Raw genomic sequence first — 12208 nt, 5'->3', positions numbered from 1 at the left:
TCCTTGCGATCCTTCTCTTCATGGGCTGCCATCAACGATTCAACTGCCTTTTTCATTCTCTGCACTTCCACATCTCTGTCCGAGTGATCAGCACTACTTGAGGCTTTGAAGCCTGTCTCATCTTGTAATCTCCTCATCTCTCCGACTTTACCCTCCAGCTGCCTCCTCAGCATGGCCAGCTCCTCCTTCATTGCCTGGAGTTTGTGCTCCTTCCTCTGTTTCTCATACTGCATCTGGCCAATTTGGATTTTCAGGCTAGAAAGCTTGGCCATTAGCGACTTTGTAGATTTAAGTTTCTTTTCATACTGTAGTTTCTCATTCTCCAGGTCTGTCAGTCGGTACCGCAGTTTGTTAATTTCAAAAATCAAATCCTCACTTTCACTAAATCTGTCATCAAAGTCAAGTCTCTCTTTCTTCATAGTATTTAGCTTCAACTTGAGGTTGGACACTTCAGACATCAGTTCAAGCTTCTGAGTCTCCAGCGCAGCTCTGCACAGCAAATCCTGTTGCAGCATGTCCTCAGTGGCATTGAGTTTCTCCCTGTGCTCGTCCAAACATAAATCCAGGTTCCGTATCTTTTCCCCCTGAGCCTCCACCTGGTCTGTCAGTACACTTACTTGAAGCACCAGAGACTCCTTATCACTTATGTATGTGTAAACACTCTAATTATCTTATCTACATGTGAGACTCTCACCAGGCGACCATGGAGCCACTCAACCAGACTGTCCGCTGTAGAGTCAGGGATCTGGCAGCGTAGACTCTCCCTTTCCTCTGTATCCATCAACTCCAGGACACCCCTCAGGTCTTCCAAACGGTGAAGTGCACGCAGGCTACCCATAAAAGGAGATGTAGGCGACTGGCAGTCAAACAACCCATTGGAATAGTCCAGAGTCTTGGAGCCCGCTATAATGCCATCCATCTGCTCCAGGGCAGCTACCAACATGTCGCTGGCATCAGTCAGCGGCAAGCCCAAATTCTGCTCGAAGAAATTTCAATACTTCCGGTAGTTTGTTTCTTTTATTATTTAAAATAACTCCCGTGTGCCTGGTTTTCGAACTTCTGCATGCCCACCAGTGTTACCCCCTTCCGTCCACATCCCTACGCCATGATGTCGAGCTAGGTGGAATGGTGTTTGTGGCTGTGGCACAAGTGGACGAATAGCATTACACCAGAGTGCAATTAGGACTTAAACCTGGTTCATGAGTCCTGAGGATTCTACACCGTCAATGAGTGGGTGTTTTTGAAAGACAAGAGGGAAGGAGCGGGATGTTGGCAATGTGAGCGAATGAGGGAGTGACTGTGTAAGAGTGTTTGTTATAGAGTAAGTCTTCCACAGTGTAAATCGGCCAATTCCGATCTGCAGCTGATCAATGGGTGCAGCTTTACTGTAAAAGTCGTGCCGTACATGTCTGTTGCTGCACTCTGACATTCACTAACTATCCCCAACCATCATGAGGCTGCCTCACCCTGAGAGATGTAGAAAGGATGCCTGCTGCGTCCTACCCAAACACATTCTACCACTCAGCCTAGAGACGCAGGGCAAGGTCACTGGAGTGTGTGTGTGTGTGTGTGTGTGTGTGTACTGTATTTTCATGCTGTGTCCCAAAGTGTGTCTGCGCGCATACTGTAATAACACGGTGTCCTCTCCTCCCTGTGTGTACAGCAGGTTCTCTTTGTTAATGTTCTCATCTGATAAGGGAAACATCTAACATTTATCAATACCATCAACATGGTGTCAGTGTGATTCTTTCTCTGTGCTTCCTTCAGTTTTGTCACATTTAACAGTGTATTGATAACTCTCTCTGTGGCCCTGATTCACTTCATTAAATCCATTGTGTTCGCAGATTTGTATTTTACACCCAGTCTTTAATGACCTAATTAGAATTAGTCAGCATCTAGTGAAATTAAACCTCAATGGCTTTTTTGTAAATAGCACAGCAAGAGGGTCCATGCTGCTGAGCACTACATTAGTTGGAGTCATGTCTTTTGCAGTGCTGCTGCACATCTCATGTTTTCTTTTTGCTTTCAATTACAGGAAATATATATAAACGACATAGAGAGCTGCTGGAAGAAAAAAAAAAGGTTACTTGCGATTCAGTAGATGTTTAGATGAGGTTGATATTACCCCAGACGCCCCATCTGTCACATCAGGTTTTAGAATTCATGGTAAGACCAGACATCTTGAGACCAGCCGTGATTTGTCAGACCTGAGAGTGTTTTCCTCGACAAAAGAGGAGAGTATTGCTCTTTTTGTCCGGAGACATACCCCATGAGGATGTTTACCCAGACCAATCAGACTTTCATCAAACTCCGTTCTATTCCAGTCTGGAGAGAGGACTGAGGAACCCCACAGAATTCCAGTTGTCTTTCTTACATTAATATGCAGCCACCTCCCTCTCGTTTGGTAAAACAAAATGCAATTAGAGATGATTATCTTTGGACACTTTGTAATAAGTTGGACTCGGTGGAAAACAGGAAGAGGAAGTGTTGGCAACTAGGAGAACCTGTTGGGGTGACCTGAACCATCATGAATCAGAGATCATCACTATGGCTGCAAGTCTGCTCTAGCTTGTTTTCTATACACAGCGGTTTATGTGGGCTGACAGCTAAGTGTACGAAAACAAAGACTTCTTAAAATGAAAATCAATGTTCTTTTATATCTCTGAACACCTTGTTGCATATCTGCATTCCCCCCACTTTTGAACTTTTCAGTATTGAAATGAAAAGTCGGTCCTCAAGGGGTCTAGCAGGCATTCACAAGTTTATTCCTGCTCGCCAATCGATCACTCCAAAGCCAGGTCACTGAGGTCTCGATAAAAGAAGCTCTCACATTTCAGCCAGTGTTTTCTAAAAGCTGCTAGACAACATAAAAGGAGCCTGCAAGGCAAGTCACCATGGTGACCCTTGACCTCTGTGTCAACTATGTTTAGATGATTTATTTACCTTTTAAACACCAGGTGAATAACGTCTGAATGGACAAGGAAATGGACAATATTGTTGACCATACGAACTAATCCAGAGATACTGAAACGTTTGCTATTTGTTCCCTACATTTTTTGTTTTACATTTTTATTGTTTCCTTTTGTATGTGTGTGTGTGTGTGTGTGTGTGTGTGTGTGTGTGTGTATGTGTGTGTGTGTGTGTATACACACATATATCCTCATTCAGGTCAAAACTGCATAAAAATTAGTTGTAGACTAATGTAGACTAGCACTGAGTGAATATTCTTCGGCGTTGCAGAACATTGGTATGACATTAACTTTAAAGTTCTCATGTTTAGGATTGAGAACAAAGGTTAACTGAAAATACAAGCATCATTCACCAATGAGCACTTTGAAATAAAGATGGTATGACTAAAGGACACTGATGTACCAAGGCATGATTTGACAATAGTCATTTCTAAGAAACCAGAATCCTTCATGTATTGTACTTACTCACTCTATATTGAAGTGCTTTTATTTTCACGAACAACTAGGGTAAAAAACTGCACCAAAAAAAGAACAAAGTTTATCAGTACTGGTGCTGCTGGAAAGAAAATGCGCAACTACACTCAGTTGGCATTTTACTAGTTATAAAGCTAAACCTAATGCTGTCTAATCCAGCAGTCCTGCAGTAAATCCTCCTTTCACGAAGCTGATAAAGTTCGGTTTTTGTTCAGAGCACAGTTGTCAACAGGAATGTTGTATTAGTTTTAACCAGGTGTACCTGAACTGCCGACTAAGTGTTTCAGCCTGATATTTGCTCAGTCAGGACCGACTAAGTGTTTCAGCCTGATATTTGCTCAGTCAGGATTACTAGGACCAGGACATTTCACACAGTAACAGGCAGAGCAGGTTCTGACAAAAGATGTTGACTGAAATGTGTTAGCAGAGCAGCAGTGAAACCTTTTTCCTCCGCTGTGTTCACAAATTCTGCTATCACAGGGAAAAACTCGTATTAAGGTAGTGTTTTGAAATCTGTTTAAAATGTTATGTCATGGAAGTGTAAAATTACCTTAGTGAGATTAATCTAGAGTGACACACCAGTACGGGGATGCAGGGTTTGGCACGTCTTTTTTTTTCCTTTTTTTTGTTTTCGCTTAAAGTGAGATTGTGTAATTTTTTTGTAAGAAACTGATTCAGCATTTTTGTTTCCATATTCGTTCTTGTTCTGGTGTGACTGGTACCTGGTGGTTAATGTTGGTTAACAATGTTTATATAGAAAGCCAAAGTCATGTTGTCACATCTGGTTAGCCTCTGTCCTGATATAGCTTCAGTGACTATATGCGGTCTCCCATTTAGCATTTTTATATTCGTCATTATAATAAAGCTGAGAGTGGATTTTTCATATTGTAAGACAAGCCACCAACCACTACAACACTTACTACTGGAAATTAAAATATTTGTGGTTTTAACGGGGTTATTTAACAATTAACTACAGCTCCCATGATGATGATTTGCAGCATGATGTTACACATAGTATATACATCTGTCGTTCCAAGTAGCACAACCTAACTTTGTGCTTCTGACACTAGTCTCATCTCTCTCCACTTTTTAAGTTGTAAAAAGGGTAAGAAGGCATGTAACAGTTATAGCCATCTCTTGACTCGGGAGCTCCGTTAAATTCTTCCTCCAGTTGAACGGCATCAGCTCGTGGCGTTTTAGCCTCGACAGGTTCAGGCTTCTTAGTGTCAATGATAGGTCGTTTTAAAGAAATGTACGATTATATATAGTGTGAACAAATATAGTGAGACTCAGAACAAACAACTGAAAACAATTGTGTTCTAAAGCTGGATTTTTAGTTATTAGCCAGGTTAGAAATATCATTGGGATTTTGAGTGGGGTTTTCTTTCTTCCGCAACACAAACCAGAAGTTCCAGCTTTACTAGAAATTCTTAAATGTAGGCTCTTCTCTGCTCGTGCTGTACTGTGGAATTATATTTTAACATTGAATATTGACTTTTATATTAGTTTGTATAAGATCACTTTGAATTTAAAGAGCTTGTTTGTGGCAGTATTGTTTGCAGTAAATGAGTAAGTGTCTTGGTAAGTAAAGAATTTCCATCCCATTTTTTTGACTTTCAGACTGCCCTCTCTTTCTTTCAGTGGCTTTGTGAATGTGTACCGTTTCTTCTCAGCCTCAGTCTGTGCATGAGCTGTACATTTTGTGGACACTGATGGACACATATGCATAAACACACATACACACACACACACACACACACACTGTCTTCTAACTAGATCTATGCGTTTTATTCGGCCCCTCCTCTCCCTCTCCGCCTCTAATTGAGTTGTGAGTGGAGTCCAGGTGGAACCCATTTGAATTCCCCGTGGTCATGACCACTGTGGTAGCCTGTGACACAGTCAAACCTCTCATTTCCAGACCATTTACAACATATTCTTACCATCAGTAACACTCGTGCTACAATCATTATGGCATCTAGACACACCATAGCAATTTGTGGTCAAAAACGCCAGACTAACACAGACATGCAGGACCAGATATGAGGCAGAATTAACTTTGTAATCAGATCTGTATTGAGTGCACGCAGCATGATACATAATGCACTTGTTGAAAATATGCATCACATTTGCCTGGCCAGGGATGCTATGCAATTCATGTTTTAAGATTTCATTATATTCCGTGCACTTGGCTCAGGATCAGATAATGATATTGAAAAGCATGCGCCATAGAGATCAGTGTTATTGACATTAGAATTTGCTGTACTCCTGAGTCAGAAGCTGAGCTGAGATTGCTGCTGCTGTTGTTTGAGTGTATCTATCAGTGTGTGCTTTCTTTTTCCCCCCCTCCCGTCTCACATCTGGAAGGGAATTGTCTGTTTGAGAATTATGCAAATGCAGTTGGTACAGAACTCTGGGAAACTGAGGCCTGAAAAAATTTAATATAAATTAAACAGAAAATAAATGGAGGTGTTTTCTGAGCAAATGCCCTTCAAACATGGCTCACCAACTCCTGGCCTACTGAAAAATGATAGTAGTAATTAGCAAAATGGCTTTGTTCTGCTTTGTTTCACATGTGTAAGAGTGTATTGTGTTTCTTTGTAAGCTCATAGTCCCAGTGCTCTCTGTGGTTTACAAGTGTCCTCTGACCATATGTTGTCCATTTTGAAAACAGCAATGGTTTGGACTGTCATACCATTATGAGAGAATTAACCAATCATCAGCTGGGTGGCCATGCTAGCCATTCTCTGAGGCTGCAGTTTTGCATAACAGTACTTCAAGCTAAATGCTAATGTAACCATGATACTGTAACATCAGCACGCAGTGGTAGTGGTAGCTTGTTGATGGTAGGCTGGTATATAATAAGGACAATCACCTTTATTTGGCCAAGTATGTTACACACAAGGAATTTGTTTCCGGTACAGAACTGAGACAGCCATCTGTGGCGCCAACTCAACCGATGGCTCTAACCATCGGGGGCAACAGGGGGTTCAGTGTCTTGCCCAAGGACACATGTGGATTGCAGGCACCGAGATTTGAACCTCTGACCCTCCGGTTGGGAGACGACTGCTCTACCCACTGAACCACAGTCATGCTAACATCTACTAATTAGCATGAGCGAAAACAACACTTCAGGTTGATAGGAAAGCCATTAGCTTTGCCGAAATCTAACTGCAGTTGAGACATTTCACTCAAAATAACATATTTTGACCTAGTTCTAGTAGATGAAAAGTCTGGGGTCATCAAAGTTGTTAGTGGCACCATGACTATTTGCCACCATATTTTTAATGCTGATCAATTCACTTGAAATTGACGTTGCCATTCCAATAGCCAATAGCCGCTATGCTGCTTACCTGGCAAAACATTACATAAAGACGGTGACACCATAGATGAGGTTGTCTGTCATACCCGTAGCCCTGTCACTACCTTTAACTTGGTAATGGACCATGTATTGATGCTTCTGTCTAAAAAGAAATCCATTCAGTGCACAGTAAATTAAATCTTATATGTTCCCTTTGTTACAGGGCCATTAAAATTGGGTGTTTTGCTATGAGCATGATGGAGTTGCATCCCCTGCAGTCATGTAATGTGCTGCTTTTCAGCTCACTTTCAAAATCAAGCTTAGATCACGTAATGATTTGTAGTGTTTGTGGGCACAGCATGCCAATTGCTCCTGGTAGGTGATTAATGGTCAACAGTTAAGGTTGTCATGGTAACCTGCCCGCCTGAGCCACTACAGCAACAGCAGTTTAAGTGAGGACTCTAGGTTGTATTCCTTCACACTGCAATTACTGACCTTCAAATATCAGCCTTTTCATTTATATCTTCTGTTGTAGTCTTTCCTATTTGCTGATTTCCCCCTTCTGTCTGCCTTCCCACTCTCTCATCCTCCATCCCTCATTTTTTTACATTCCTCCCTTGTTGACCATCTTTCCATGTCCTGCCTCACACCATCCTGGCTTCCTTCCCTTGTCTTGGATCTATTTGTTCTGCATTAAACAAGATTTGCTTACAGAGAAAGAAAGGGGGGATGTAAAGAAGAAATGTGGATAATGGATAGTGCCCGAGCTTTGCATCATAATGTAAAACTGTCTCAGGGTAGATTTGCCCTGCCTTTTAAATGATGCATCTCTGGATTTATTCACCCAAATGTAGGTCGGCTTACTGTAGGTCTATGTGCCCCCCCCCCATCCCTACTGTATGCCTGTGTACTGTTAAATATTTGTAATGGTGATTTGTTTTGTTTTGCAGTTAGGGTTTTTTCTTTTGTCTCCAAGTAATTTCCTCTAATGGATTAGGTTTCTGTTGTCAAGTGTTTTGTCTGTCAGGAGGGGGTGCAGTGCCTTTGTGTGCATGGAGGTGAGGAGGTCCCGTTATTTAACCGAAGGCATCAGTCACACTTAACAAGCCTATCATACAGGACCATTCAGAGACTGCGCAGGCTAAAGTTAGCGCTATTATCTGCCTGTCACTGGCTAGCTGTGTTGAAGTCCCTTGTGGAAACCCGGTTGTATGAATGAATGCTTGGCTGCTCAAGCTTAAAGGAGGAGCAAAAGAGCACTCATTTACCTTCACTTTGTCACACGTTTTAACTTGCATTAGAAAAGGATGATTTTCACAGTTTACCTTTCTTTAATATTGTAAAATTGACCGCTCAATTTTAAACCATCAGCAAGGTTTAGAAGCACAATGGAGTGTAAAAAATAATCTTTTATCTCTAAAAGGAAAGGATCATCTGGACTTTAATCACATCACTTCATCTCTTAAGATTTCCAAGCGAGTGCTCCTCATTTAAACTGTATGCAGACAGTGTGCTTGATTAAGATTCATTTTATATGAGACATTTCATTTGCATGAATGTGCTGTCTGTTTCATAAAAATGACAAGGCCCTCCCCACTGATGTGATAAGCATCTGGACATGAAACAGTGGAAAATCTGAAACATGGCACTTAACCTAGCAACACGATTCCACTTCATTACATAGTGTAAGGTGGGAGGGCTTCACGCAGCTGTGACTAGTAACATCAGACTTAGTATGCCCCCATCAGATAACACTGAAGATCAAGTTTCACTTTGATGCAGTAGCAATGTAAGGAACGCCACTGGATTAATGAAAATCGTCTCTGGTTTCCTCAGGTCAGGAAGTGACAGATGGAGAAATGCCCTCAGGTGGTGATGTGCAGCAGTGCGACGCCAGCTTACCATTTATATTAGGGTTACAGGGAATGTGTTTCATGTGGAAAAATATCTGTTCATCATTAAAAGAGATTTAAAATGAAAATATATATAGGCACCTCTGGCCTGAGAGTAGTTTTTACAGGATTAGGATGAAACCTAAACGCAGTCGATCATATTATTAACCGATTAGTCAGTCAACAGAAAATTAATCTTATTAGGTAATTATTTTGATTGAAATGCCAAGTATGTCCTGGGTCCAGCTTCAAACCTTTCTTTGTTCTATGTGACTGTAAATTGAATACCTTTGGGTTGGTAACTACTGATTTTGTAAAAAAAAACAAAAAAAAAAACAACCAATGTGATGACATTTAGGAAACTGTAATGGCTTTTTTTTTAACTGTTCTGACATTTGATTGACTAAATAATTAATTTCTTAAATAGGAGAGTAATTGTCAGACTAATTGCTAGTGAAAATAATCATTAGATGCAGGCCTACATATTCGTCAACAGAGCAAGAAAAAATATCTTGCATAATAAAACTTGTCTCCTCATGACCAATATGACAGACCAAGTATGACAAATAACATCTGGCGTGGTTGGGCAATATAATCACATAGATGGTAAGGTGATCAGAAAATTTCCCCATCTTTTTTTTTTGGTTTATCTATTTTTATATCTGTTTTAGTTTATGGCAGTTACTGACATACCTAGTTTGTCAGGTTTTAAATTCACTGGTTGAAGTGAAAACATCCATTTGCACTGTGTTATCTGACTTCTAAATAATGCGTTCTTGTATTTAGATTACCTTAGTTGTTTTGTTTCCATATGGCCTACCTCATTCAGGATTTCTTATAACCCCTTGTTCTTCTAACATATCTTAATATTTTTTCATAATATACAATTGTAAGAAAAAAGTAATGGAACTGTTTGCAATTTCCTGGTTTTCTGCATAAAGTGGTTATGAAATATGATCTGATCTTCACCAAAGTCACAAATATCAACAAACACAATATTTCTAAGATGATAAAATACAAACAGTCATGATGTTTCATGTCTTTATTGAACACTGGCAATCATAGTTTGAGATACAGAAAGAAAGTGAAGACTGCCAGAGACCTTTTTTCCAGTGCTCGCACACGATAACAAAAAGGCTGAACCAGGCTTGCATGAAATATATGGAATGACATTAAATTTATGGATTCATAATGTAGTGATGGCAGGTCATTCAGACCTGTCATGACTGATTTTTCCTTTTTGACTGTAGAATTTAATAAGGTTTTTCTCTTGCTGTCCTGAGAGACATATCATTCCAGGTGTTGTCATTGGCAAAGTGTAGTCACACAGCATACTTAATTGTAATCTAACACTTTTGACTCTCGCCCAATATTGTGATACTTAGAGGAGCAGGACGGTGTTAACAATGTCGAGGTGGCAGGAGGAGTTCAGTAGTGAATCAGCAGAGCCAAATGTATTTTGTTTTGTTTTTGTAACTTTTAACCCTGAAATCTTGAGTTAACCACAGGTATCTTTAGCACCTTTCCAGAAAGGTGTTTTTGTTATTAATATTGCCACAGATGAATAACGAATAATAAATTTGTTAAAACCTGTATTTCCTTTAACATTTCCGATCAGAATTATGCATATGCCTTGTGAATGCAGCCTTAACTTGCTTTTACTGACTTTATCACCCGACTCCTTTTTGCTTTAACTACATTGAAAAGTCAGTTACTTTAAACTGTCAGGTTTCATCTGGGCCCCGGTGGCACACCCAAAATTCCTAAATAAACAAAACAACAGCACTGATTAGAAAAAGTTGTTCTGCAGGAAAGAGCGAGGCCATAATGAAGAAGTCTCCTTGATGTGGCTGAGAACAGATGCTGCAGTTGCTTCTAGGGCTGCTAAACGTTGGCCAGCTTATCTAAGGGAGTTATCCTAAATCCCCCTCAGAACAAGTACCCTTGAAACGTCAGCACCATAATGTATCATAAGGCTCCTTCTGGAATACAAGACGAGTTGGCAATGCTGGACTACTGCTCTGTCTTCTCCTTCCTTTTTCCCCTCTTTTTTTTTCACTGAACTGGGTCTAAGCCTTTCTGATAAATATGTATTTTATGTTTGTTTTTTTTGTGGTTGAAAGCAGTTTCTGTACCTAAGCCCATGTTTTTTTGAGAGCAAATTAACAACTGTGATAGTGAAGTGTTTTTTACTTCATGTGATAATTTCTAAGTAGCACCTGTGCAAGTAGTTGCTGCTTTATCAGTTATGATGTGAGATATGGCACGTAAACTCTCAATCACAGGGAGCTACAAATTGTCTTTGTCTTCTGCTATAGACAGAGCCTCCGTCTCCTGCTCTCTGCAGTTTCTCAGCTGTCTTTTTTAGTTGTATCCCTGTTGCCAATTTGGAAATCGTTGTACAGTATCAATTTCAGGTCCAATTTGCCGCTTGGACAGGGTATTTGAATGTGATTATTTCGGGAATAATGTGTTTTTTGTGTCAAGGGAGTCACAGTATGTGATTTGATGTCATATTTAATTTAGCTCTCCTGCAGATGTCGGTGTCTTATTAAAAGCGCTGTTTACTCACAGGGATATGCCTTTGATTGCATGCACTCATCTACACTGCTGCTCTGCTGTCTTAAAAGTCCTGTCATCATATACACTGTATAAGGAACGTGGTCAGCTATAGAGAAGATGTGGCTCAGATAAGATGTTCAAGCTCCAGTTCGTGGTTTTTTTTTTGCCAAAGTCTGCTGATGAGCACACAGGCCTTTAACCACTTAATATTGCCCACATGGTCTGTTTAGGTAGAGACTATCTTAAACATTAATATGTGTTTAAAAATAATCTGATTAATCTAGGATATTTCAATTGGGATTACGGGATAGATTATGAATTGGGAGATATTAGTGGATATATTCCTATGTCAGGATGTCCACTGACATAGGAAGAATACCTCCATCTAGGGATGTATGGGTGACTGAGTTTCCCAAGTGCTTCGTCCTTTGATGCATATAACCAGTGTCTGGTGTCCCGCAGTGGAATTAACACCCTGTAGTATTACAGTAAATGCAGTGTGGAATGCCTAATGTGCAAAGAGAGTGGATTGTGTGTATCATTGTGCAGAGATTATCTTCCTGCAGCAGATCATTTTTGACATACTGCTGTTTCCTGCCTCTGGTAAACGTACTCATTTCCTGTTTTCTGTATTTGCACTGCTTGCTTCCAGATTGTTTAGGAATTAAACTCACTATTTTCTAGGTTCATCATGTCATCATTCAACCGCTGGCTGTCTAGGTGGTGCCCAGAAAATAACGTGGGCTTCATAGACAACTGGAAAACATTTTGGGGAAAACCTGGTCTGATTAGCAGAGACGGCATCCATCCACGTTGGGTGGTGCGGCTCTCTTATCTAGAAATCTGGACGAGTTTGTTTTACAACCTAAATTATGACAACCCCGAGTTGAGGCCAGGACGCAGGGTCGCAGTCTTACACGCCTCTGCTGTCTCCTTGCAGCTGCTACCCACCCTAAACTCCCAGTACCCCATAGAGACTATGTCTGCCCACCCACCACCTAAATTATATAAAT

General features: G+C 40.6%; 2 protein-coding genes across 2 annotated transcripts in view; one reads left to right on the top strand and one right to left on the bottom strand.

Moving 5' to 3' along the window:
* Positions 1-1096, bottom strand: part of LOC109966548 (liprin-beta-1-like) — a 2878-nt gene extending 1782 nt beyond the window's left edge. The window contains 3 exon segments of the mRNA XM_020611457.1: positions 8-662; positions 695-976; positions 1058-1096. Of these exon segments, the coding sequence (XP_020467113.1) occupies positions 8-662; positions 695-976; positions 1058-1096 (976 nt within the window).
* The window catches only part of LOC109966524 (adhesion G protein-coupled receptor L3), a 202435-nt gene that overhangs the window by 45362 nt on the left and 144865 nt on the right, over positions 1-12208 (top strand).

This window comes from Monopterus albus, unplaced genomic scaffold (genome assembly GCF_001952655.1).
Source record: "Monopterus albus unplaced genomic scaffold, M_albus_1.0 scaffold113.1, whole genome shotgun sequence".
In the NCBI taxonomy this organism is placed as follows: domain Eukaryota; kingdom Metazoa; phylum Chordata; class Actinopteri; order Synbranchiformes; family Synbranchidae; genus Monopterus; species Monopterus albus.
The sequence above is the reverse complement of the archived record's forward strand: the minus strand, read 5'-3'. Positions and strand labels throughout refer to the sequence as shown.